This window comes from Thunnus albacares, chromosome 20 (genome assembly GCF_914725855.1).
Source record: "Thunnus albacares chromosome 20, fThuAlb1.1, whole genome shotgun sequence".
Lineage (NCBI taxonomy): Eukaryota > Metazoa > Chordata > Actinopteri > Scombriformes > Scombridae > Thunnus > Thunnus albacares.
Window position 1 is genome coordinate 20,835,302 of NC_058125.1, and position 25,150 is coordinate 20,860,451.

General features: G+C 42.9%; 1 protein-coding gene across 7 annotated transcripts in view; it reads right to left on the reverse strand.

Moving 5' to 3' along the window:
• tanc2b (tetratricopeptide repeat, ankyrin repeat and coiled-coil containing 2b) overlaps positions 1-25,150 on the reverse strand; it is a 144,603-nt gene that overhangs the window by 27,538 nt on the left and 91,915 nt on the right. For 5 of the 7 annotated variants that reach the window (XM_044337041.1, XM_044337044.1, XM_044337043.1 and 2 more), the window contains 5 exons: positions 20,622-20,738; positions 13,842-13,990; positions 9,099-9,282; positions 6,674-6,922; positions 423-554 (listed from right to left, as the gene is read on the reverse strand). In XM_044337041.1, coding sequence (XP_044192976.1) covers positions 423-554; positions 6,674-6,922; positions 9,099-9,282; positions 13,842-13,990; positions 20,622-20,738 — 831 coding nt within the window. The remainder of the gene's footprint in view (positions 1-422; positions 555-6,673; positions 6,923-9,098; positions 9,283-13,841; positions 13,991-20,621; positions 20,739-25,150) is intronic. The other 2 variants (XM_044337045.1, XM_044337047.1) reach the window with 1 other exon arrangement.

Below are 25,150 nucleotides of genomic sequence, written 5' to 3' on the forward strand. Positions count from 1 at the left end.
ACATGCAGCTCTCATGAACACTGAATAATAAAATCGCTCAGTGTCAGCAGCACTGTATGCACCTTATATGGGCTGCACTAGCCCCAGGCTAAAAACTTTCTTAGAACCTTCTTAGCCCCAGGCTATGGGAGCTGTTAGCCCCAGGCTAAGAAAGCTTTCACACTGGCACAATCCTGGCACATTGCAAAGTGGGCTCACTCCAACTTTCACCTAGGGCTTGCTATTCCTGCTCCAGAGCAAGGTTAGCCCCGAGTTTGCAGGGTTATCCCCTGAAAAGTGACTAAACATGGGGCTAAAAGGTGCCAGTGTGAGTGGACTACAATGTAAGTCCTGCCTTCAGTGGACATGAGGGGTGAGGAGGGTCTATGTTTGTGTGTGTTTGAGTGTGTGTGTGCTCTCTTTAACACCGCCTTGTTGCTTACCTCTCAGGTCCTGCCCGGAGCGACCCGGCCCGCAGGTGGTGCTCTGTCTGGGCATGCGCAGCGAGGTGCGTAATGGAGTGTGTCTCTGCTCATCCAGGTACGCCAGGTCCTCCAGGTGGGCTGAACTGGTAGCTGTAGTCGTGTGTGTGTGTGTGATAGAGGGGGAGGGAGACAGACAGGGAAAGAGATGGAGGAGGATGTTTTTTAAGAAAGGTACCACTGTCAGCATGTATATGTACATTGAGATATACAGTACATACAGCAAACAAACCAAAGCAAACACACAAAGCAAGGTGGCACCAGTGGAGGCCAGCGTCCTGAGGCAGTTGTCAGGCTCCAGCTTTCATACTTGCTAATTCCTAAAGGAAAGAGCAAGCCAGCCCCATATGGTTTTGTCCTAAAATTCCCTCCTCTCAGTGTCTGTCACGCGGCACGGAGGCAGATGCCATCCGGCCCCTCTCAGGATTAATTAGCTCAGCAGACAAATGTCTTATTCATGGAGTGAGCGCCGTCTGACGCTGGCTGCTGATTGTTCACACCACGCTGTGTCTTCAGGGCCAACGCTCGGAACCAGACGCCGCCTGTGTGAGTAAGCATCAGACATGACTCTGTCACACCTGAACCCCACGGTTCAGCCGGAGGTGAGAGAAATGGAAGGGGAGAAACTTTGAAATATGAAAAGCAGGAAGGATTAAGGGACTTAACTGTCAACAGGTTGGTGGTTCCCTGCCAAGGCGAGAGCCGAGACAAGTGGTCAGTCATCGACAGAAGCTGGGATCACTTAGTTTGTCCCTCATAAAAGAAGCCAACAAGTGCTTTGACTGGAAATTTGGTTAGAATAAACTCTACTAATGCATGAATCATGGGAAAGCCAGGGAGGCAATAATAAAAATCATCTCATTACCCTTTAAAACCTGCGTATTTCTTTCAATTTTAACTCAAGGATAGCTCCTATTTATATCAACTTGTGTCTGATTTTCGTAGCTGTAACCATTGTTTCTATCTGAACACTGAGATGACATCGCTACAACAAAGTAAAACAAGGCAAACACGAGCAGCCTGACGATCATTCACAAGCCAACAGTTACAAACCGGATTACTGAACCACAATATTTGGGAGTAAAAACAGACAGTGAGCACAACTGAAATATTGTCAGGAAGTCGCTTTTTAAACTGTGAAGGGTGTTTTACAACTGGGTGTTAATGGGGTATAATTTTACAATTTGCCAAATAAGTTTGGCTGTTTAAAACCTCATTATGTGCCTTCTCATGTTTCCTATCAGACTAATCTTTTGCGACGTCACCGTGGTCATCCGTTGAGTAAAACGTCATGACCGACACAACCGATGCACAAAGCTACAAAAAACTAAAAAGAAATATTTAATAGATTAAGTATTTATTTCTGTTAGTGAGTAGAAGAAGAACTGGGAATTATTTTCCTCTGACACTATACCTGAAATACTCTGAGTTCCTGAGAAGTCAAATTCAAGGAGCTGGGAAAAGGTGTGACTGGCAAAGCATGGTTCTTCTCTCTTTCTGTCTCCAGTCACTCCAAAAACTAAAGCACGGTAATCCCTCCAAGTGGCAGTCCCCCCCCCCCCCCTTGTACCAGTGTAAAACTCACCAGCACCTCAACACTGATCCTGTCCTGTCCTCTGTTCAAAGAGTGATTTCTGTGCCGCTGCGGTTGAGCTCAGTGAAGTACTAAGCATGTGCTGACTGCCTGAGTCACCCTAGCCATGGACCCAAAAATGAGCCACATGGGCTTCCCAAAATGGAGGGAAAATGGCAGCTGAGAATGCTGGAGGCTTGGCCCTTATGTGAATGGGGGTGCTGGTCATCCAACTAGGCTAAAAGCAGCAGAGACAGTGGAGGCATTAATCTGCTGCTGAACCAAGGAAGAATGACTCAGGGCTACAGGGCTGAAAAGTCTCCTTTTTTTTTTTCTTTCTATCTTTCAACTGTGTTTGATTCTGAGGACTCAAATCTGTGCGCTCATCATCTGTATCTGCAATGCAGCAGGCTGCTGGGGATCACATTCACAGTTCCTGTGCCAATGCGCTAAGACTGCACGCATAGTGAAAAGAAGTAAAGAGGAGAAAAAAAAAAATAAAAAAATAAGTATGGAAGAGGGAAGAGTGTGGAGAGAGTAAGAAAAAAGAAAGTGAGAAAAAGTCTAACTGTGCAGCAGAGACCTCAGCTGCTTTGGGCAATGACAGCCACATCAGACACTTCCTGTTTTAAAGAGTAACTGACAGCATGAAAGCATGCGTGCGCACACACTCACGCACACACACACACAAAGACCAGCTGGGCCGCCGTCCAGATCCAGTCACAGTATCAGCCAGGGAGCTGACTAGTCATCGCAGATACGAGGTGGCTGCTGGTGCTCTAAACGCCTCGCCATTCTCCTCTCATCTCCCCGAGAGATGACTGGAGATGATAAATAATGGAGGTCCTGGTTGTTAAACGATAATATTTCCGGTATTACACCGACTATGTAAGCAGAGGTGAGACCAGGGACAAAAAGGAATTCAGGAAAAAAAATGGATGAAAAGGTAATCATTGACACTTCTCCGCCCCCTAAATTGAAAAATGTTATCTCGGGTGAGCTGTTATATTAATTTACTGAATTCAGAGACTTTAGAGTGAGTTCACCGAATCTCAGAGTGTCTTTTATGCTCCTTTAGTCTTTATCTAAGGAGAGAATTACATAAGCTAGTGCATATAGATCCTCCAACATGGCACTGTCTTAAAGGGTCAGTTCCCCAGATTATATATATATGTTTAAAAAAAATGTAGCTCCTCTGGTATCTAGCTACAAAAGTATTAACAGTTGATATAATTTACAAGCCTATATAAACCAAGTTATTATTTTATATAGTTTTCCAGAGGCTGAGATGTTTCTGCTCTGTGACCTCTCAAACTGGATTTATTATCCGATTTATTTCCATTTAACCTCATGAGGATGTTTCTTTGGTTCTGGAGGAGCTTTGTAGGAAATAACCTGAGTGATGTCATCAGCGTGACCAAAACCTGCAGAGCAAGTTGAAAGGTTAACTGACTCCGCCTCGTCCTGCTACCTTAAAGCATAGGTTCACGATTTTACAAGTCCGTCTTAAAACAGCAGTCAAGTGCCCAAATGAACATTGAAGGAGGTTTTGCTCGCTGTAATCATTCCTTCTGTTCCCTGTCAAAAGGTGCTTACGATGTAAGTGACGGGGTCCTCGTTTTGTGCGAAAATGTAAGTAAAAGTTTATCTAAAGTTAATATGAGGCTCCAGCAGTCTGAGTTCGTTAAATCAAGTGGATATCTTCCAACGTTATTTTCTTTTTTATGAATAAAAATTCCCTCTTTGTGTTTCTGCGGACAGTATTTCTTTGTTGAGCTGCGGTGAAAGGATAGTAGCAAACACTGGGATTCTGGCACTAAAAAGACTGTAATTTTGAATGATATCTACTTTATTTGACATATCTGGACGGCTGAAGCTTCATATTAACTTCAAACTTTAAAATACACTTAAAGTCAGTCCGAGGCATTGTTTCCCGTGACCTGGGATGCACCATGTTTGTTGTGGGTCTGATAATACAGATCACATGTTAATACCACATATAAATTCTTCTCTCTGCTGAAACAAATATAACTATTACTTTTTCAATCAGTCTCCAACAACTTACAAGTTTAGTACAACACTAAATCTCAGGAGTACCCCTTTAATTTCCTTTTAAAAAAAAAACATATCTAGCCTTTCAGTGAGCCAGGTAAGTCCCATTGAGGTCAGAAAACCTCTTTTGCATGACAGACCTGGCCAGGAGGGGACCAAACAACAACAGCAGGCACATGAATAAAACAACACTAAAAAAAAAAAAAGAAAAAAAGAAGCTAAGAATAGAAAACAATATGAATAGACACATAGACACGAAGGCTAAAATGAGCTAAAAACACAGACAAATAATAAAGATTCATTTACAGCCTTGACTTCAGATAGAGATTTTTTAGGGATATTAGCACTGATAAGGATGTTTTTTTCTGCTCTTTTTGTCCTTACTTGCATTTTTTCACTGAATGAAAGCTTGACAAACAAAAAAAATCTTTCTGGACAATTAAGACTTATCTTAACATTCTGTTAAACTGTGCTCCTCTCACGTGAGCAGCGTTAGCACCACGAAGAGAGAGAGAGAAAAAAAAAAAGGGTAATACTTTGTTACTCCTTCCTCCATATCCATCGTCAGCTCTACCAACACACTGCCTTCATTAGGTAATAGAGTAGCCGCCTCCCTCCTCGTTTTTTCCTCCCCAGTCACCTCCTGCTTTCTCTCTTTCTCTCTCTCTCTCTCTTTCTCTCTCTCTCCTCACACATCAAAGCGAGTCTCTCTGTCACTCTGGGGGATAGAAATGGTTAATGCCTGGGGCTTTGATGTTCCACTGCTGTGTGAGCCCAGCCAATCCTCAGCCTGTGCTTGCCTCCCATCCCTACATCATCTAATAATTCTTTGTGGAGGAGAGAGAGAGAAAGATAGAGAGAGAGAGAGAGAGAGAGAGAGAGAGAGAGAGAGAGAGATTATGAAACTCTCTTTCACTCCTCTTCCACATGCATCCATCTCGCTCTCCTCAATATGGAATTTCTGTTCCTGACAAATGCCTTCATAAAAATCATGTTTTTCGCACCATCTGTAGACTTATAGTATGTCTTTCCGGCTCGCCCAGCCTCTCCTTTGAAGGTCTGGGTATTGAGGGGCGGAGAGGAGATCGAGGGTGAATCTCTAAACCCGGCAGAGTCGCTGTTCTGCCAGACAGCGGTGTCAAACAGCGGAACATGACCGGCATAAAGAGAGGGTCAGAGCTGCAGTGACGGGGGCCTTGTCAGACATATTACAGTGTTTAGTGAAATATATATATGCGTGTCTACAGTACGTGCACTTCTTTTTTTTTTTTTTCCAGTGGGAGTGGGAGAATAGATAGCATAATAGAGCTCATCGTCTGTAACAGCCTCTCTCTGATGGGCGAGAACAATAACACAATCAGGCCCATTAGAACTGCCTCAGTGTTATGAAACTGACATTTTTCCTGACATATTTACCGTTACTTTTGGGAGGCTTTGTGAGAGGCAGCTGTGGCCTACAATAAGAAAACACACATCAATGAACCCTCTGACAGCAATAGAAATGCCAGTTTTCCTATGTGATATTCTTCCAGCTGCGGTATGTTCTTATGCTGAAGCTGTTTTTTCCCCAGACTGTATTATTCTGCTTTGTGGTTTGAATTCATACCAGAGGGCTGTGACAGTTTAACAAAATACCACTGCAGATTTGCAGCTACCCAACATTTCAACATCACCCTATGAAAAATTTGAAAACAAAAGCAGTTTCCTCTCTAGATAATTAAAGAATTCTGCAAAAAATAACAACAAATTGAATCCAATCAAACCACAATTGCCCTCTTTTTATGACCAGGCTCAGATTTTAGGAAGTTTAGGGTCAATTTATCCCAGATTTGCTCAGTCTGGTGAGAACTGTGGTCTGGATCTTTTGACTGGTACTGTACTTGTTTTTGGTCACAAAATATCTGGGAATAAGAGCAGTTTACATTTTGTTTTACATTATTTTCATCTCCTGATCTGCTGGCTGACATCCCAATAATTAAAAAAAATGACATTTCTAGATGGTTACATCACGGCTAACAGCCAATGAGAAACAAGGAATGACTATGTACAGCAACAAGATAGTACATAGGTTTTTTGACAGCTGAAACGGAGGAGTCTAGCTGAAATGTGGCGATAGAAGATAAGGTCTAATGATACTCGATCAGGTTTTTTTTGGCGCGTTAAATAATACAGATTTAATGTCATAAAAACCACCGGTTGGTTCTTGCTCTGAAACTCTTTTAAAGTTGGACTCGCCCCACCAAAATATGAATATATTCCTCTGCTCTTGTGTGTTTCATTGTTACATTTGTGGTCACGGGAGTCAGACAAATGGAAGTCAAAGGGAAAGAGAATTGAGAGAAGGGGAGGATCAAAGGAAGAAAACAAGCAAGGAAACAAAGCTTGAAAGAAGTGAAGAGGGTGTGGAGCCCTAAATGAGTCAGAAATATGGTGTAATACGACTGAACACTGGCGGTTAATTCCAATTTTGCCAAAATTGGAGGCATTTCTAGACAGTATACCCATGCACCTTTTAATAACCTTATTTCTGGCTCTTTAGAGTTTTTCTACTTTCACAGGAGTTGAGGGGAAAGACGAAGGGACTCACCAGCCACAGAGTTAGGGCGGGGCATGAGGTACAGAGGGATGGAGTGGGCAGAGTGGGAGGACATGCTCTCCAGGTTGCGCTCAGGGATTTTGTTGAGACTGTAGGTAGAGGCGGTCATGTTTTCATCCACCCTGTACAGGAACGAGTCCATGCCTGATTTCTGGGACTGCCACAGTTTCAGGTTTCCCCGCGAGCCCTCGCCGTATTTACCGCCTCGCTCCATGTTCTCAGAGTAGCTGGTCAGTGTGGCTGCAACGACAACAAAAAAAGACACTTTCTTCAATTTGTTTTAGGCCATTGTCACATTAGGTTCGTGTGACTGTCCTCCACTTTACCCCACCGGTCTATTGTCACACCTATTTACTGTTGTTCCTAATTGATCTGCTGTATGTTGGTGTGATGCTTTTCTTGTCAAACTGCAGGTGTTCATCATTGTTGCCGGGAAACAATGTTGCCACCTGTTTTGACATACACAAAGTGCTTCACATCAGTGAGCATTTTATCTCTCCGGTTTTCTTGCTAACAGTGCAAGAACGCCGCTGTTGATGTCAACATGACATGTTCACACGAAGTGGGAGTACAGACTGCTTCTGACAGCGTAAGAAAAGTTCCACGGTTCATCTGGAAACTGATCACAGGCTGTTGCTGTTCAGATAACATCGGCTGTGGGTTTTTATTCACGCTCGTGTTTGGAATAAGTTCTCTTTCCAAATATTTAGGTGAACCACACCCTTAATTCGGACTAAGCAGTCTATGAGAAGCACTCTGGTAATAAGAGTCACTTTGGGTTTTAGGAATTCCTACTGATTGTCACAGGCTTTGAGTGTCAGGATGAGGAATCTCTGACTTTGGATTAAACTGACTGAGCAGATGTACCCTGTATAAAATCATGTGACTTGCTTTTATTTTGGTTTCTAACTTAATTGCTCTGCCTGGTTTGTTGTTTTTACTTCTATCATTTCTAGCTTCACTGGCATGATAAGACAAAGTTAACAATGACAGCTAAATAAATAACTAAATAAAAAATACAGATTAACCAGACCTCTGTCATCCTCTTTACCGCAAATTATGCTCTTATTCTTCAAGAATCTTTGAGGCTGGTGATATTGTATATTTTTCTTATATGAACAAATCTCATGAATGGATCCTACTAACAGGAACTGCCTGTGTACTCAAAGCCTGATATATCTTATCCCTCTGGTCCGTGGAGGTCAAAAACTATTCAAAACACATCAATGAGCCACATCCTTCCAGTGGGTGACATGTTCCCTCACTATAATGAACACACTGTAGTTTATCCAATCCCACATACACTTGTACGCCTGCTGCTGTAAATACTCACCAGCAGGCTAAATGTGCAGTAGTCCATAGCTGAAAATAGTCCTGGAAAAATACAATATTTCCTCCTGTTTGAGTAACGTTTGCTAAAATCGACCGTGGCCAGCTGTTTTAGGCTCAGAATTACTGAGCCTTTTTATATATGTGACCTCTTTTGAAAGATTTTTTTCTTCCACGTACCACAAATAAGTATAAATAAGTCAGACAGTATTAAGAGATGGAGAGAGATGGTATTTTTCATTGACAATAAGAAAAACACAGAATAACATCAGCTTTATCCTTCAAAGTCCAACTGAAATCACATTTAATCATCCCTTTTTGCAGACAAGAATGTCAAAGGTTTTTGTCAAAATTATTAATAGTTTTTTATCATTAAATGGGAAGAAAAAAAGGTCTTTGGGTAAATATCAGAGCTGCCTTTCACTAAGGGGGCTGGAGGGTTGTGTCGGTGTCTGCGTTTGATTGACAGCAGCTGGTAGGCTGAATGGTATTGAATAGTAAGAACCACAACATCATCTAAAGAGACATTTGCGGGTAGGTTTATATGCCGGCTAATGTGCTGCAGCTAATTAGCTCTTTAGCCTGCAAACCGATGTTAGCAGTGCACTTTTCTCCAGTGAATGTTTGCTTGGTGGCTCTTTCAACAAGCTAAGATGCAGGACGAGACGTGTGTTCGTATTTGTAAATTGGATAATCTGTGGCTCATGCGTTGTGTAGCAGGATGGCGTCTTGCTGTTTGGATAAGTCATTGTGACTGTCTGCCTATGACAGAACACAGACATTAAATGCAAATATGGTTTAAAATGCAGCGATTCGATTGGATGCATAGAAACAAATTCTCCATCTACGCTGACAGGGAACTCAAAGAATAAACACAAAGATCATCTTAAACCAAAGAATGTACAAATAAATATAAGTCTTCTCAGTGGTTTCTGGTTTTTTCTCAAAGGAGAACACGCAACATGTGATTTACAGAGCAGACAGTATGTGTATGTGGTAGAAGACAAAAGAACCTTTAATTTGGGTTGGACTTCCAAGGTATTTCACATGCATACGAGTTCTTTGTAAATCTGTGTGCAGATCTTACCGATAATCCCGCTGTCCCTGCTCTCCAGAGTTGAGGTGGGACTGGTGACAGAACCGTAGGCGCAGTCCTTGTTGCCGGCCTGGCCGGGCATGGCAGGGGGGAGGGTGGAGCAGGGGCTGCCTGCAGGGGGGGAGGCAGTGCTGCTGGTCAGGGTGGAGCACGGACTGATCCTCTGGTTCTGGCCCTGTAGACAGACAGACACACACACACACACACATACACACACACACACGTTTTAAAGCTCTGTTTTGTTCCAACAACTCAATTAGCACAAAGTGGTATAAATGGCAAAGTACAATGTTTGAACTTTTAACATCTGAGTCATATACAGAGGGAAAATGTCATTTCAATATTGCCGTTTTCAAAAGCTCAGCCCCCCTGCTGGCTTCACCACATGTAGTCAGTCTTTCTCAGAGTTGTCTGTCCCACACGAACACAAACACATATCATAATAACTAACAATTTGTAGCATTTTTTTCTAAAGTATAGGTTTGAAAGAGCTGACAAATACACACATACAGTATATTTACACACACAAACACTCTCAACAACTAGTATTCTTTCAGATTATGTTAATAAAGCCTGTAAATATTACCTACAACACCTACAATCACTGAGCACATGTACAAATGTAATACTTTATACTGATACTAATACTTTACAGCACAATTTACTACAGCTGGCAAGAATAAACCAAACGTTGGGAGATGTAGCATAGATATCAGGGACGTGACCCGGAACATCAAAATGCAGGAAAACACTCATTTCCCTTTTTTTTTTAGAAACAAAAGGGAGTGGCATTTCCCAAATCTGATTCTGTACAGTCCTGTAGCACAACTGTGGTTGTATAAATCTTCCTAAACATGTGGGAGCGTTGCAGTGGTTGTGACACTTGGTTTTAAACACTAATACCGAATTTTATAATCTGGATTGAGCTCAACAGAATCACAATTTGTTGAAAATGAGTATCTTACCCTCACTGACAGGCATACTTAAGTGAATATTTTCCTCTTGATTGCAATGTCTACAATTAAGTCCCTGAAGAAAAAAAGCTCAAACAGAAATCCCATACACACTATGAATACATATTCTTTCCAGTCTCAGCATTGTTTTGGCACCCTGCAGTGACCCTCTTCTGTGTCGGCTCAGGTTAGAAGACAAGAGACCGCGGGGGACAAAATAAAAACACTCGTCTGCTGTGTCTAATCTGCTGCTGAGGACACCCACAGATGCACTCTGACGCGGAAACAACAAAGATACATGCAAGCAAGAGGCATCCATGTATAGGAAGAGGGACAAGAAAAACAGGGATGCCGGGTGATTAAGTCCATGTATCAGACGTGAAAACACTAGAAGGTCTCTTCTTGACCGTGCTGTTGATGAGTTCAGGTCAACACTGGGGTGAACACTACAGAGACGACAGGAAATGTGAAGTGGTGCTCAAGACAAAACCTCGTCTAGTTCAATACACAGGAGAAAGATTGAGTGTAACACACTTCGTCTAAGTTATTACACACACCCACACACATATACAGTCAGGAATAGGGCTGCAACCGACGATTTGCTCTCATTATTGATTAATCTGTCAATCATCTGTTGCGGCGGCCGTGGCTAATTGCAGGGTCGGTGATCAAACCAACCCCCGGGTCCTTCTGTTCACACTTCGAAGTGTCCTTAAGCAAGACACTGGTCCCCAATTGCTCCTAATAGCCAGACAGGCCTTGCATAATTATGATTACTTAATTAACCATTTTCTCTGTATCAAAGAAGTGAAAATGCTCATCAGAATTTCCCAGAGCCCAAAGTGATGTCTCCAACTTGTTGATTTGTCCAATCCCAACGATATTCGATTTGCTATAATGTGCAACAGAGAAAACGGAGAAGCTGGGGTAGGACAATTTTTGACATTTTTGACAGTCTACAGTCTACAGCCAGGCTAATGGCTCTACTAGGCTACTGTTAGGGTACTTAGGCACAGCTGTGCTTCCAGATAAATCCTAATGTCAGCAGGCTAACATGCTTAAAATAACAATGCTAACATGCTGATGTTACTCAGGTATAATGTTTACAATCTTAACCACCCCGTGTGATAGCATGCTAACATTTGCTAATTAGTACATTGCTGCAACTTCATTAGAAGTGCTGTAAATCATTGTTGTAAATAATGTAATCTCTCTCAGACCTTTGCTACTCTTTTTTGATTTAATTTTGAACACTTTGCAAATGTGTTTTTTGCACAAGAACTCTGATGTGCATTTACCTTGTGCCTGTGCAAAAGCAATAAAGTCTCTTGAATCTTGACATCAATTTCTGTGCAACATTTAATGGCAATCCATTTAATAGTAGCAGAGACATTTCACTTAAAACCACACATATCAACCTCATGGTGGCCCCATAGAAAAAGTCAGAGGATCATCAAAGTCATGGGGATTCATCCTCTGGGGAACCGTGAATGTCTGCACAAGATTTCAGGGTAATCCATCCAATAGTTGTTGAGATATTTCAGTCTGGACCAAAAGTGGTGGACCGACTGACCGACTTTGTCATCCATACAGCCACAAGCATAGCACAGCTAAAAATGCAAATTATCAAGATACCTGCCTAACGGTCTATGACTAATTTTTAACCAGTTATCAAAACTGCTGTTGATTAACTTCCTGTTAACTGACTGTTTACTCAGCACTAGTCAGGAGCATTTAAATCTGTATCCCAGAACAAAAACAAGCAACTCCAACAAAACATGTTTCACAGTAATACTTAATGGCCGAATGAAGACACCTGTATACTAGTCAACAACCTGTCCATTAAGGTATGTGGCCTCTTGCCCTGTTCAGTGTGTTTGTCTGTGACTGACTGATCGAGAGAAGTGTCAAGTGTTGTGTTTACAGGAACTTGACCACAACGCAAACTAACACGCACGTGAACGGATAAACCTTCAAACCCTCTACGCAACACACAGCGACAGCGCAGCTCTATCCGCAGGGCTAATGAACCCCGCCTTGTGCAGGTCTGACCTTAAACACCGCACGAGGATTGGGTTGAGCTTGGAACATTGACTCTATTCAGGGAGCGAGAGCACGAGAGTATGAAAGGCAATTAACCGCACTCTCTGAGAGTTAAGGTCACCTTGTTCCATCGGCTGGTGAGGTCTCGCAGCAGAGACGCCAGCTATTGTAGGAATTTAACCATGTCAATTGGAAAATAGGTGGTAGATAGATGTTTTACAGATATGAAAAACCCTCAACCCTCGCTCACTCCTTTTTTAAAGCGGGTCGATATCTGCCGGGCTTCATTGTTGATTAACTGTAAAAAAAAAAAAATTAGCTTTCTTAGTTATGATGACAAACATCAAGAGAGATTTTCAGCATCACTAGTGAGCTAGCAGTATCTTAGGGCTGTCAACTGAAAGCTATTAAATCCCAAGCAAATTAGAAAAATTACAACAGAAGCCCACTCTCTTATCTGCTAATAGATGGTGTCTTCGAGCAATCCTTGTCTTGTCATTTTTTTGTTCGTTAATGAATCAAACAAATTGCAATCCGGAGAACCGTATTTGGGGCAGATATCTAAAATAATACGTTTGTACTGTGTGCACGATGCAGCGGGGTGCTAGTATGAGTCACGTCTCTAAAAAGAGCCGCTTGAATAAACCTCTCTCAATTTATACACCCCCACTGCTACAGCAGCGCTCACATCAAGCACAGGCAGTCCATCAGTCTAATCGCTTATCCACACTTGCTTCAGAGCAAACCCATACCTAGGCCCACTTTAAACGCTTCGGCAACAGGTTTGCCCCTTTTCCCCTCCCTATTCCTCCTCCTCCTCCTCCTCCTCCTCTCTCTCCGCCGCAACTGTTTTCCTCGAGAAATTCATACCTATCAAATCAGGTTTAGGTAGAGAAACCAGGGCATCTGCTGCAGAGCTTAGAGCAGGCATGTTGTGCCAAGAGCGGTTTGTTGCACAACTGCCAAATTCACAAATAGAAAGGTCACGGTGCAGAGAGAAGATCTTCAGCCTAACCTGTTGCATGTGAACATAAGAATCATGCTGTCTTTCAATAAGTATAAAGTACTCTGGGAAAATAAATAATTAGGAGTGTTTGTTATATAAAAATCTAATTAGACGGGTATATAGCTGCTGCTTGATGGAGAGGCACTGTTACGCGTCTGAATCCAAAGCGCTTTAGTGTCTGAGGGCAATTTACAGAGAAGTCTTTTGATCTGGCTATCCTGGCTTCCAAAGATCTGTCAAAACTGAATGTAAACAAGCTCATTATAAAGATAAATGTCAAAACAGATCGAATCAGACGATTGTGCGTTCGTTGAAGTTCCCCAGCACAATCTCTCACAATAGAAAAGTGTCAAAATCACATAGACAATGAGACAATTAGATTAAGATAAAGCATATCACTAGCATGACGGGTGATAAAGCACGTTTTTTGGCGTCAACCTTTTATCTGAAATCTCACACAACACCAAACATTACTCTTAAACTGACTCAAAGTGACATCATGGGATTTTGGAGTTGCAAACTCAGTGCACTGTCAGAAAAAAAAAAAAAACACATTTCTTGTCATTCAGACTAAGTTTTTGTCCACAAAAGTTCTCTGAGAAAAGAGAAAACGCTGTAACTTCTTTTCAAATAAATCCAGACAGAAATGAGTGTGAGTCACAACCTCACGGCAGATTCAGGTGTGAAGAAAAAAAAAAAAAAAAAAGTCCAGTTCATTAGTAAGACCATTACCTGTCTCGCCTCAGGTTCCTCCATGCTGTACTGGGTACCGGCTGGCCCCTCACTCACTTTGTCTCCCAGAAGGAAACCCAAGCGCGTCATCAATGTGTTGGCTGCCTCATCCACCGACGGAGGGGGGCCCAGCTCCTGGCTTGACTCCCCTGCAGAGAGGCAGAGGAGAGAGAGAGAGAGAGACGGGAGGGAGGGAAGGAGGTGTGGAGGGGAGGAGGGGAGGGGAGGGGGGGGGGGGGGGGGGGGGGGGGGGGAGTGAGGAAGGCATTGCGGGGGAGAGAGGAAGGCACAAGAGAGAGGGAATGTGTGTCAGTGGTGGGCAGACAAAGAACAGCAGCTTGTTTGGCCATTTTCACTCACATACACACACACAAAAAAGATATCCACCACCTCTTTACCTGGAAATACTACACACACACACTATATCTGCTACACTCGCTTTGCATAAACCACAGCGACAACAACAGACCCGGACACAGGATACAGGACACCTGCACTCAGGACAACGATATGAAACACCCTACCTGAGTTTTCCCGTAACTCAGATCCGTGCATCAGAGACACATTCCACAACAGCTGGACGATTCGGCTGAGAGACTTTCATACATAAACTCCAAAAAAAATCCCTTCAGCCACAACTACAAGAATCCTTTCCTTTTTTTTTTTTCTCCACACTGACAAGCAAAAGCCTTCCACACTGACGACAGCTCTCCTTCCGCACCACTCATCACCGCTGCAGCTCGTGTGACGTAATGAGATACGCCCTTCACCTGTGTGCTGTGTGTGTGTGTTTGAGAGAGAGAGCGATGGTGTGTGACTGACTGCACAAGATAAAGTGGGTGTGTATCCACCTCTCCTGAATCCTGTTTACAGAGACTCCTAGCTCTAAAGAGAGAAAAGAAAACACCAGGATAAAACCTGCGTGATGATCAGATGATCAAAAAAAAAAAAACCACACACAAACACACACACTCGCAGTACTGAGGGATTTCAGTTGCCAACTCTGCACCCAAAACAAAATCCCCTGATGACCTCATCTTGTCGCCCTGTTGCCTGGTTATTTTCCATCCAGAACAAACCCTCATCGTTGGTACGGTATCATGTTTTTCAATAACACCTGGCTATCATGCCCTAGAGATACCTCAGATATCAATTTCATTTCAATTTATTCACTGGAGTGTCACTCTTGCTGCTAAAGCTTTGGTTAATTACTCACTGTGCTGGTTGTTAAAGGAGTAACTAGTGGCTAAATGCAAGCAGCTGTAATTGGACGTATAAGCCTCCGAATTGGCTCAGACATTAATGACATTGAAGCCAACAACATGAGATGGCCGGTGTTTAAATAAACAGCAGCAGAGACGGGAGACAGCTAGCGGCAGAGCCAGTTTTCTCTCCCCTTCCCTTTCGCTCGTTTTGCTGCGGGGCAGGTTGGACCAGACTGGCAGGTAGCTACGCTAAAGTCCTGACTGACGACCATTAGACAGTCCCAGCCCACACCATCTCTCTCTCTGAAGACAGACAGCTTGTCTAAAGCCTGTGGCCCTCTCTCACTATTCTGTTCAAAGACCTACAGACAGACAGGCAATCTAAAGCTCTCCATTGGTTCATGGACGGACAGGCAGGGCACTGTTAGGATCCTCATTAGATTGACTCCGCGTCTCTGAGCAAGTAAGAAACCTTCTGAGAGAGGGGGGGGGGGGGGAAAGAAGCTTTGAAGCAAATGGGGATAACATGTTGCCAAGCCTGAACAAAAACACACACAGCAGCAACCAATAATGAGGTAATCACAGCACACATTAGGTCCAAAACAGCTAATTACGTATGAGCCTTGATGAGATGGATATAGCTGCTCAGTAATGCTGCTGGATAGACTTTATATGGAGCAGAATACATTTACGAGGGCCTCCAAGGTCACTGAATCACCGAAGATCCCTTGAGGAAGAGAGCTGAATGCAGTAATGGAGAAGATGTACGGAGATGGGATTACAGTTCCACCTCCTTACAGCTGATATCGCATGGGGGGGGGGGGACAGCTGTGCAGCCATCAACGGGAGAAAATTGCAGGCAAACAAAAGCAAAAGCGGCCTTCCTGAGTATATGTGCATACAGTGTTCTTACACGTGTTTGCTTGTGTGTTAGCTATATGCCTGCATGTCTGGACACGAAGGCAGTGAAAGCTTCCCGGTTGACAGACTGGTAGTAGTAAGCAGTGAATACATTAGCACTGATTAGTCAACTGCTCCCGGGGGGGGTGGGGGGTGGGAGGGGGGGGTGGTTTGCAGCCATGACCGTGATCAAACAGGGGATCTGCGTGTCTCTCTCTACCTCTGTGCCTTTTGCTCATCTCTTTGTCTACCTCTATCTGCCTGTACTGTATCTCTTTTTAGTTCCTGTCTCTCTACCGCTCCCCCTTTGTTCGCTTCTTACTACAGCGTCTCTGTCCCAGCCAGCTGTTGGACAACCCTGCGCAGGGGTGAGCAGTTTGTCTGAGGTTCTTTTGATGTGGGAGCAAAATCTCTAATCTGGATGCCGCAGCCCACAGAAACTCCCTTGAGCTAAACATAGGCAATCCCTTTGTATACCATCCAACTCCCCAAAAAAACCCTTTAACACAGTCAAACACATGACAAACCCAGTTGTTTGGGCGACAACAATGGAGATGTCAAATGAAAGCAGCAATCTCACTGTTTGAGAGGCCATAAAGAAACAAACGTATGACATCATAGCACGTGTATGGCGTCTACATCTGTTTTTAAATCTTCCTCTGCTTGTAACCTTTCATCATTTCATCATTATGTCATCTTTACATTGATTCATTTTAAGGTTCTTGTTTTACCCTGCATGGTCAGGCACCTGTGTACATCTCTGACCTGCTGCATCCTTATATCACCAGCGGATCACTTAGATCTCCTGACCAGGGCTTACTGGTTGTCCCTCGCTCTCCACTACAAACAAAAGACGACTGAGCCTTTGAAACGGTGGCTCCGACACTGTGGAACGCTCTTCCTATAGACATACGATCCGCTGTCTCCGTTGACGCCTTTAGAAAGCAGCTGAAGACTCATTTATTCAAACTAGCCTTTGTCTCGCCTCTTGCTGTCTAGCGTTTGCAATTATGTGTTTTTAATGTCTTTCTGTTGCTTATATTTTATTGTTTTCCTTCTTTACTGCTTTTCATGGTCCTATAATTAATAATTTTACTCTTGTGCAGTAGGTGCTATACTGAATAAACTTTACTTACCCACTCGCTAATGAGCTACTATCAAAGGGGATACATACATTACCATAATGCAGAGGTTGGATGTATTGATTTCTTTCAGCTCACGCAGCTCTGTTTTTTGTTCTTTAAATACAGATTATGACAATCACACACGCTACCTCTGAAGCCACTGAAGCAACACATCTACTTCATCACTTCAAAGCTACATGACAGCACTGAGCACATCATGCACACCTTCAGCAGAACTTTCTCATCACAGTGACACCATGAAGTCCTTAATGATAGGATTTGAATATGGATAATAAAAAAATATACATATCATAAAACACATCTCTTATTTTTTTTTAACCAGCCCCCCCCCAACACACACACACACACACACACACACACACACACACATACACTCCTCTCCATTGGATTCTTGAGCTGCGAAGGAGACAGATGGTTGCCATAGCAACTATCTTTGCGCGCAGCTAGGAATGTGTTTCTGTGCAAGCGCATCTGTTTCTCCCCGGCCGTCCACGGATCTGCCCTCATGAGCCGAGAGGCAGAGAGAAGCATGTGTGCTGCCGGGGGGGGGGGGGGGGACTGGACGGGACAGGAGATGGTATTAATAGGGCCCGAGCCGCAGGTAAGATAACACACATACCATGCTGTTGCTTCTGTTTCACCTACACCTGGACGCTTTCACTTCAGCGGTGCGAATCCATAGAGAGCTAAATACGTATTCCCCGGGTTCCCAAAAGTAACCCACACACACACATCTTTTTCAGCTTCCAAGTAACACATCAATTAAAAAGGTGAAAAAATGAATCTGCAGAGTGGCTGTTACAGGAAATTAAAAACAAGGTAGATTCACACCTATTTTTAGAGCTTCAGGTCAAAAGATATATGACTAAAAATGAACACACGAGCACAGATACGCGCAGGCGAAGACAACATCGAGAAACCGGCGACTGGAATGCTAATCAAGATATGAGAAGAGTGAATTTCACATTCCTCGTGTGCACAGTGGTGATGTTTATCTATGCCACAACACTTAGAGGACTCATACATTAAAGCATTGTGGACTCAGAACACCAGGGTCTAGGTTAGACGCAGGCGATAGGATGATATATGCACCGAGACACCATATCAATTTGTCAACTGTCAAAGATTTTGCCCTTCTGTTTATTCCATAGTGGTGTTATATATTGTGTTGTATGAGGCCATTGCGGAGAATGCTGCAAATCAATGAGTAGGACTGTTTTATAGCAGTAATGGATTTCTACATGATTATTGCATCAATGTGATGACGTACCTTGTTTTGTTATGTATTTAATTGGCTGGATTAGCCAAAAACACCTGGTTATTTTATCCATAAACTCTCAATTCTCAGTGGATTTGCCAGAAAATATTAGAGAAAATCAGCTTATGGGTTTCTTTTGTTATTATTTGTGGTATTTTAATGTTTTATTTATATGTTTTATTAGCATGCTGTGTTGAATGTCCTGTCTGTCCTGCACTGCCACTAAGGCAAGATCCTAACAACCTTTGTTGTAATAGAAATAAAGTTAAAGGTGCCCTGTTGTAAACAAACAAAAGTTATGTTTACATTGGTTACGATGTATTATTGTGGCTTAAAAAAATTAAATCCATTTTCCTCCTCATAAAACATTTGCAAAGCTGATTTTTCTTTGAAGGTTGCATTGTCTACATGTTCACCAGCTTGCAGTCTTCTTCTTCCTCACTGCCTTTGTTGGCACGTTGCTGCATTTCTTGGCGCTTTACCGCCACCTGTACATCCTTGGTATAGTGTGAAACCGTTGGCAGGAACGTGTATCACTTCACCCACAAGCCTGTGCGCGTACATGTGCACGAAAACAACATAACAGAGACCCCCTGCTACTGCAAAAAAAACTGCTCAATAGTGCCACTATAGGACAAAAACGCCACAGGATACATTTTACTCAACTTAAGTCAACTATATATCAACATGGTCAAATATAAAATGACATAAATCATGATAGTAGATTTTATGCTTTATGGGTTGGAGGAGGAGGATGGTTGTTGGTGAATTTTACAAGCTATCTCACAAAATATTCACAAACCATATTTATGAGACTACAAATTTCTTTGTGAACCATAAAAAAAAAAAAAAAAAAAGATCACCTGATACCTGCCTTCCTCCAGGCAACAGTGTCAGAGGCAGAGTGCGGACTGGCATGCGATCAGATGTTTAAGTCTCTGCCCTGCTGTTAACTCATGCCAGGGAGCCCTTGTTAAGAGCTAAGATGTCCATCTGTCCACCTGGGAGGTTGCGATTCCTCATCTCTGAAAACTCATCTCAGCCCCTGGTTCCTCTCCAGCTCCACAGAGTTGTTATTGTGCAGAGCATTCCTGTTTGTAATCAAACTGTTTTCCTGCCTCGATGGCGGCGGAGATTACCATTTCAAACTCGAAATGTCACATCTGCGGGATCTCTTAACAGCTCATCTCCGCTGATAGGTTATTCCGCAGTCTATTTCGCAGGATTGATGCAAAAATAAAAAAGTCAGGGTCAAGAGTTTTTCATCCATGAGATTCGACAGCAAGGTGGCAGAAACAAGGGTTTTTCCTACGTTAGTGGGTACTACATACCATATAGACTTTTACAGAAATATGCAATACTATGAAATGATACGTTCTAGTACATCTCTATAGACAGATCACCTACTTAGAGCTCCCATTGAGCAGAGACTCAGCAGAAGAGGCTGACAGACGGATATGGGTGGCAGCACTCTGTCGACCATTTTCCTCCTACAGTAAGTTAAACCAGTTAAGCCCTCAGACCCCCATCACTATTTCTCTCATGTCTTCATCCAACCCTGCGGTGCTGGGAGCATTTTTTCCCCCCCACTCTGTCGAGAAGTCCGCACAGCCACCGGAGGTCGAACCCAACAAGACAGGTCAGGAAGCTAACACTGCGTTTCTCGGTGGCAACAGGAAAAGGAGAGGCGAGATGAGAAAGCAGATATACTAGAACCAAATCTCAGCGGCGCACTATCCCCGAGTGACCCGCTTTGCTGTCCTCCCTGAGCGAAAAGAGGGAGAGACAGAGGAAGGAGGGGGGAGAGGGAGAGAGAGAGAGAGAGAGAGGGGGTTTGACAGGGATAGACTGGGGAGAAGGAGGGGGGGGGGGGGGTTGGTTGAGGGAGATCTGGATTGTCTGCAGGATTACCGAGCAACCGCCGACTGTAAAGTTAACAGAAAACAGCGGCGGCACCTAAACAAGCTCCGCGCTCGCAAAAGCGGAGCCGAGTGAGAAAGCAGCACGGGGAGGATTAGAGCGACAGGGAGGGAGGGAGGAGGCGATGAGGATGGACGCTGTGGGCACCGGCAGAGCTATTTCTTTAATGACCTTAGCGATGTTTTTACAGCAGCCGGCAAAATAACTGGCAAAAACCGATAAATTCTCCCCCTCCCCGTCTTTCTCCGTGTCCCTCTCTACTGCTGCATTCACTGACTTTTATTCAGAGAGGAACCGACATGCATAAAGTAACACAATGAAATGATGGGATGAGCTGGCCAAAAAAACTTACCAGGGCAGTATGTGTCCAGGTCTGGATTCTTGGCAGTGGTAGAGGTGTGTGTAGGGGAGCCAAGCTCTGATTGTGGAATGCGAGGGCTCTCCACAAACTTTGCTTTCCGCAGAGGGGCTGGGAGCAGAAAGCGCACACACATATAGAGAGGGAGACAACATGTACACACACAGAGAGACACACACACACACACACACACGCACACGCACACACATAGATCAGGGAGATGGAAGAAGACCAGAAAGAAGAGAGGAGTGACAGGGACAGGACAGAGAGGGAGGAAGACAGAGAGCTTATGAACTTGAAGCAGCACACTGATAAAAAAAGAAAACATCCTGAAGGCTTTCTTCATAGCCGTAGATCAAATAAAGCTTAAGCTATGAGTTGGGCAATCAGGGCAAAAACCAATACACCAGACAGAACCTCAACCCACGTCTGGTATGTGAAAACATGACCGTACTTCCTCCGTAGGAGCCGACGTACCGTGTAACGCACAAACACTCGCAGAGAGGCGAACATGATGCACCTTTAAATAAAGATGGAGTGCAAAAATATGCTTGTTGTCCGGTGTCATAATCGCACCAAGAATGCAAACGACATCCAAGTCTGAGACATCAAATGACAAGAGATGCAGAGAGAGAAAAAGAGGAGTGTTTGGTGGTGGTGGTGGTGGTGGTTGTGACACAATCTTTTTCTGGGTTCTCGGTCACAGCACACAAGGCTTCAAAGCGCTGTTACCCAAACCAGCTTATAGTATCATGATTGCTTACATTGCGGCTGCAGTGGCAGGTCTACTAGACGCAGGGATTTACAGTGCAGAGGAGTCTTTAAAACCCACAGAAAGAGACGCCAAAGAAAACTTTACCACACATCCAGCGGCATTCTTAAGGTTGTTGTTATTGGCTCTCCACTCCCCACTACCATAATGCTCCCCCCTGCACGCCATCTGTGCCTTTTAGTGTGTTGACGATCAACAAAAAAAAAAAAGAAACTATGGCTTTGCTAAAACGTGTAAATGAAAAAAAAAAAAAAAAAGCAGACAAAGATTGACTTTTGTTACCCAGAGACTTCACAGCTATACTCACATTCAGCAGGAAGCAGGAGATATTTCTGCTTCTTTTCTCTGAAGTTCAGCGAATATCAACTCAATCATTTGCGAGGTTAATTTGTTTCATCTAATCTTTCTTTTTTTTTTTTGTACTTGTGGGGGTTTGGGAGAGGCAGGAGTTAAGCATAATTTGTTCTTAATTGACTAATCTGGTTAAATAAGGGTTTAAAATAGATTATGTATTGTATGCTGCAACTGTTAACACTTCTTATTACGGGTGAACGCACATGTCCAAAGCTATTTGGCGCAGCAACACCAGAGTGAACCTGAGTGGGGTGAGCGGGGAGTCACGGGCGGCAGTCGAGACATATGTTCAACGAACAATGACTGCAGAACCAGCTCGCCGCTTTAGGTTCATGTTTCATGTAACGCCAGTAGAAGGCATGTGTGTGTGTGTGTGTGTGTGATGTATATAATGGGTTGAGGTTAAGTTAATCCAGTTGTCTGAGTGTATGTAGATAGATTCAACCAAACTGCAGCAGGATTGTAAGGATTTATGACATTATAAACTTTATATCTTTAAGTTTAGGACTACTGGAGGGACAACACAAGCACTTGGAGACTTTGGACTCGCAAAAACTAGTGTTCACATTTCATAGACTACAATGATTAATCCATCAATTGAGAAAATAATCAGCAGATGAATCGATAATGAAAATAACTGTTAGTTGCAGCCATAATAGATAATAAAACATATGCACAGTAGAATCTGAAGAATCCTCTAAACTCTAAAATACATCTTTCTTTCTTGGGGAGCATTTTGTACCTTTATTTGAGAGTGAATGGATAGTAGACAGATGACAGGAAAAAAGAGGAGAGAAAGCAGAGACAGACTGGGAATGTTGTGGTTCCTGGTCAGTGCCTGAACTCCCCCCCCTAGCCATCCATCCGAATCTGCATAAAAGCGCATCTCATCACTGCTGAAATCGCAATATCTTCAAAATGTCAACTCTTCAACTAAGAAAAAAAAAACAGCTCTGCTTAGTGAACGTGATTTTTGTCAAACACTGGTAACCCGGCATATCCAGGATATAAAGCAGCTTTATATCTGTGGTAGAGTTTCTCATCCCCTGAGGGAGCATGTAATTCTTCAATTCATCTGAAAACATAAAGATGACAGCTCATGGAGAAAAAGTTGTGATGGCTTATTTATTTATTTTTTTTTTACAACAATATCATTTAAAACAATCTGCACCGTGGTCTAGATCTGCACCAAAGAATCAATCAATTGTTCTTTGTCCCATGCTCTAACTTTCCGCCAAATTTAGCAACATCTGTTCTCAAGATTTGAGATATTCTGCTCACAAACTGGAAACAAAACCTTCTTAACAGAGGAAATACAGAACTCCTACAGGTATATATATATATATATATGTGTAAAGTAGATGCTTTCACTTGCCACACACAGTGTTAACTCTGTGTCGGTATGGTCACATCTAGGAAGTGAGCCACAGAGCACAGACGCCACGGTGAGAAACTACAACTGACAGCCGTGCAGAATCATCCACGACTGGATCCGACGCCATGACAGCGACTCTGACAGAGACATACGTGATAGATCCCGCCTGACAAACACGCTTACTGGCAACTCAGAGCTCATTTTATAAATTATTAGTTAGATAAATTGACTAATGTTTTACAAGTTAAGACAGAAGCAGTATCCGTCTTAAGCTTGATAGTATGAAATCTATAAAATAAGTCAATACCTGAGTTGTAAAATGATATACAAGTGAGGAAAAGTGTAATACATTTCCATATTTATTCATATTTATATCCATTTACCTATAATTATCTTTCATATTTTCCTATCGTCATGTAGTTGTCTGTTTATTTTGTTTGTTCATTGATTCATTATGACAGATTCTGACTTCCAAAGTGTTTCCCATCTTTCATAATCATCTATCATTTGTTACAAGACACTGGTCAAAACTGGTGAATCTTCATCTGTTCGTCTAAAGAGTACTTGTCTGCACACTCGAGCAGAGCTTTGATCATCTGTTTTGCATCACAGGGAATTAAGCAAGTAAGGAAAAAAAACAGGCCTATACCAGTCAGTGGATATAAATGTGGAGAACAAGTTAAGAAACGGTAAAATGTTGCGAAAAATTCACACATATAATCCAACAGTGTTTCTCTGTTTTTAGCTTTTTTTCATGAGTCTTGAAAAGTTCACATGGGTGGGTCACATGAAAAGGGAACAATACAGCAGTATGCAATGGCTTTGGGCCCAAAGTTAGATTTCTCAATTTCTCTTTTAAAACCAGAGTCCTGCCTTATTCTGATGAACTTCTCTTGCAGCTGCAGTGACAAGGTTGCGACAGCTTGCGCTAGCTTGTAACAAGCTACCAGACTTTGCTGTGAGACGGACTGAGTTTTCACATGATGGAGTGCCTGCAAGAGTCTCCACAACTATTTCTTCATATGCCAACTTTTTTTTTTTTTTACATTTTAAAGCTTTTACAGTACACCTGTGTAACTCCAAGGGGACACTATGCTGCAGAACACAACAGAAAATGACTGAGCTACACGGCTAAAATCAATTTTCTCTTTTTTTTTTTTTCCTCCAGAGTATCAGTTTTTAGATATATGGTGCCACGGAGAACCTGAGATTACTATTTCTTTTGTTTTCTGTCTTCCTGATCTCACCTCTATGAAATGGCGAAGTGAGAGTCTGTCTATTGGAGTAAATCCCCTCTATAGCAGCGGCTCCAGGAGACTAAATCCCAGGGACTTCTCTCCTGCAGTTCTGTTGTCAGTGTGTGCCAGGCTGAGGATGGGTGACAGTATGATGGATGGCAGCAGGCAAATCCACTCCTCTAATGAGCTTATGAATAAATATATCTAGTCAGTGTGTGCAGATGCACGTGGCCGTGAAATAGATATTTGTTACATGCTTTGGATGTGAGGGTGTGAATATGAATATGCATGCGGCATGTATGCAAGTGTACATGTGAGATTAGAGCGAGAAAGGGGAGGGGAATGCAGAGAGATTGGTGACAATAAACAAGCTCAAGGATGATGGGGAAAAAAATTTAAAAAGCTGATCTTTATTCCCAAGATTGAAGACAGCCTTTGGTGAAATTATATAAATAAATAAAAAAAAAGTCACTATTGTGATTCAAATTCTCGTACGCAGGGTGTGCATATGAAAGAGGAAAGCTGCTTTTCAACGTGACAGTCCCCTCAGACACAACCTGGCTTTTCAACAAACAAATGACAAGATCTGAATGTGAATATGGAAACTCCGACGTGCGACGCACAATTTCTCATTTACTGCAGATGAGTGAGTGATAAAGCGAGTGAAAGGAGACATTTCTATAGCAGTGAAGTATTTGTCTGTAGCACTGTCTCAGTTACATACGACCTCAGGCACCCACTCAGACAAAGACACGGGCACACACACACACACACACACACACAC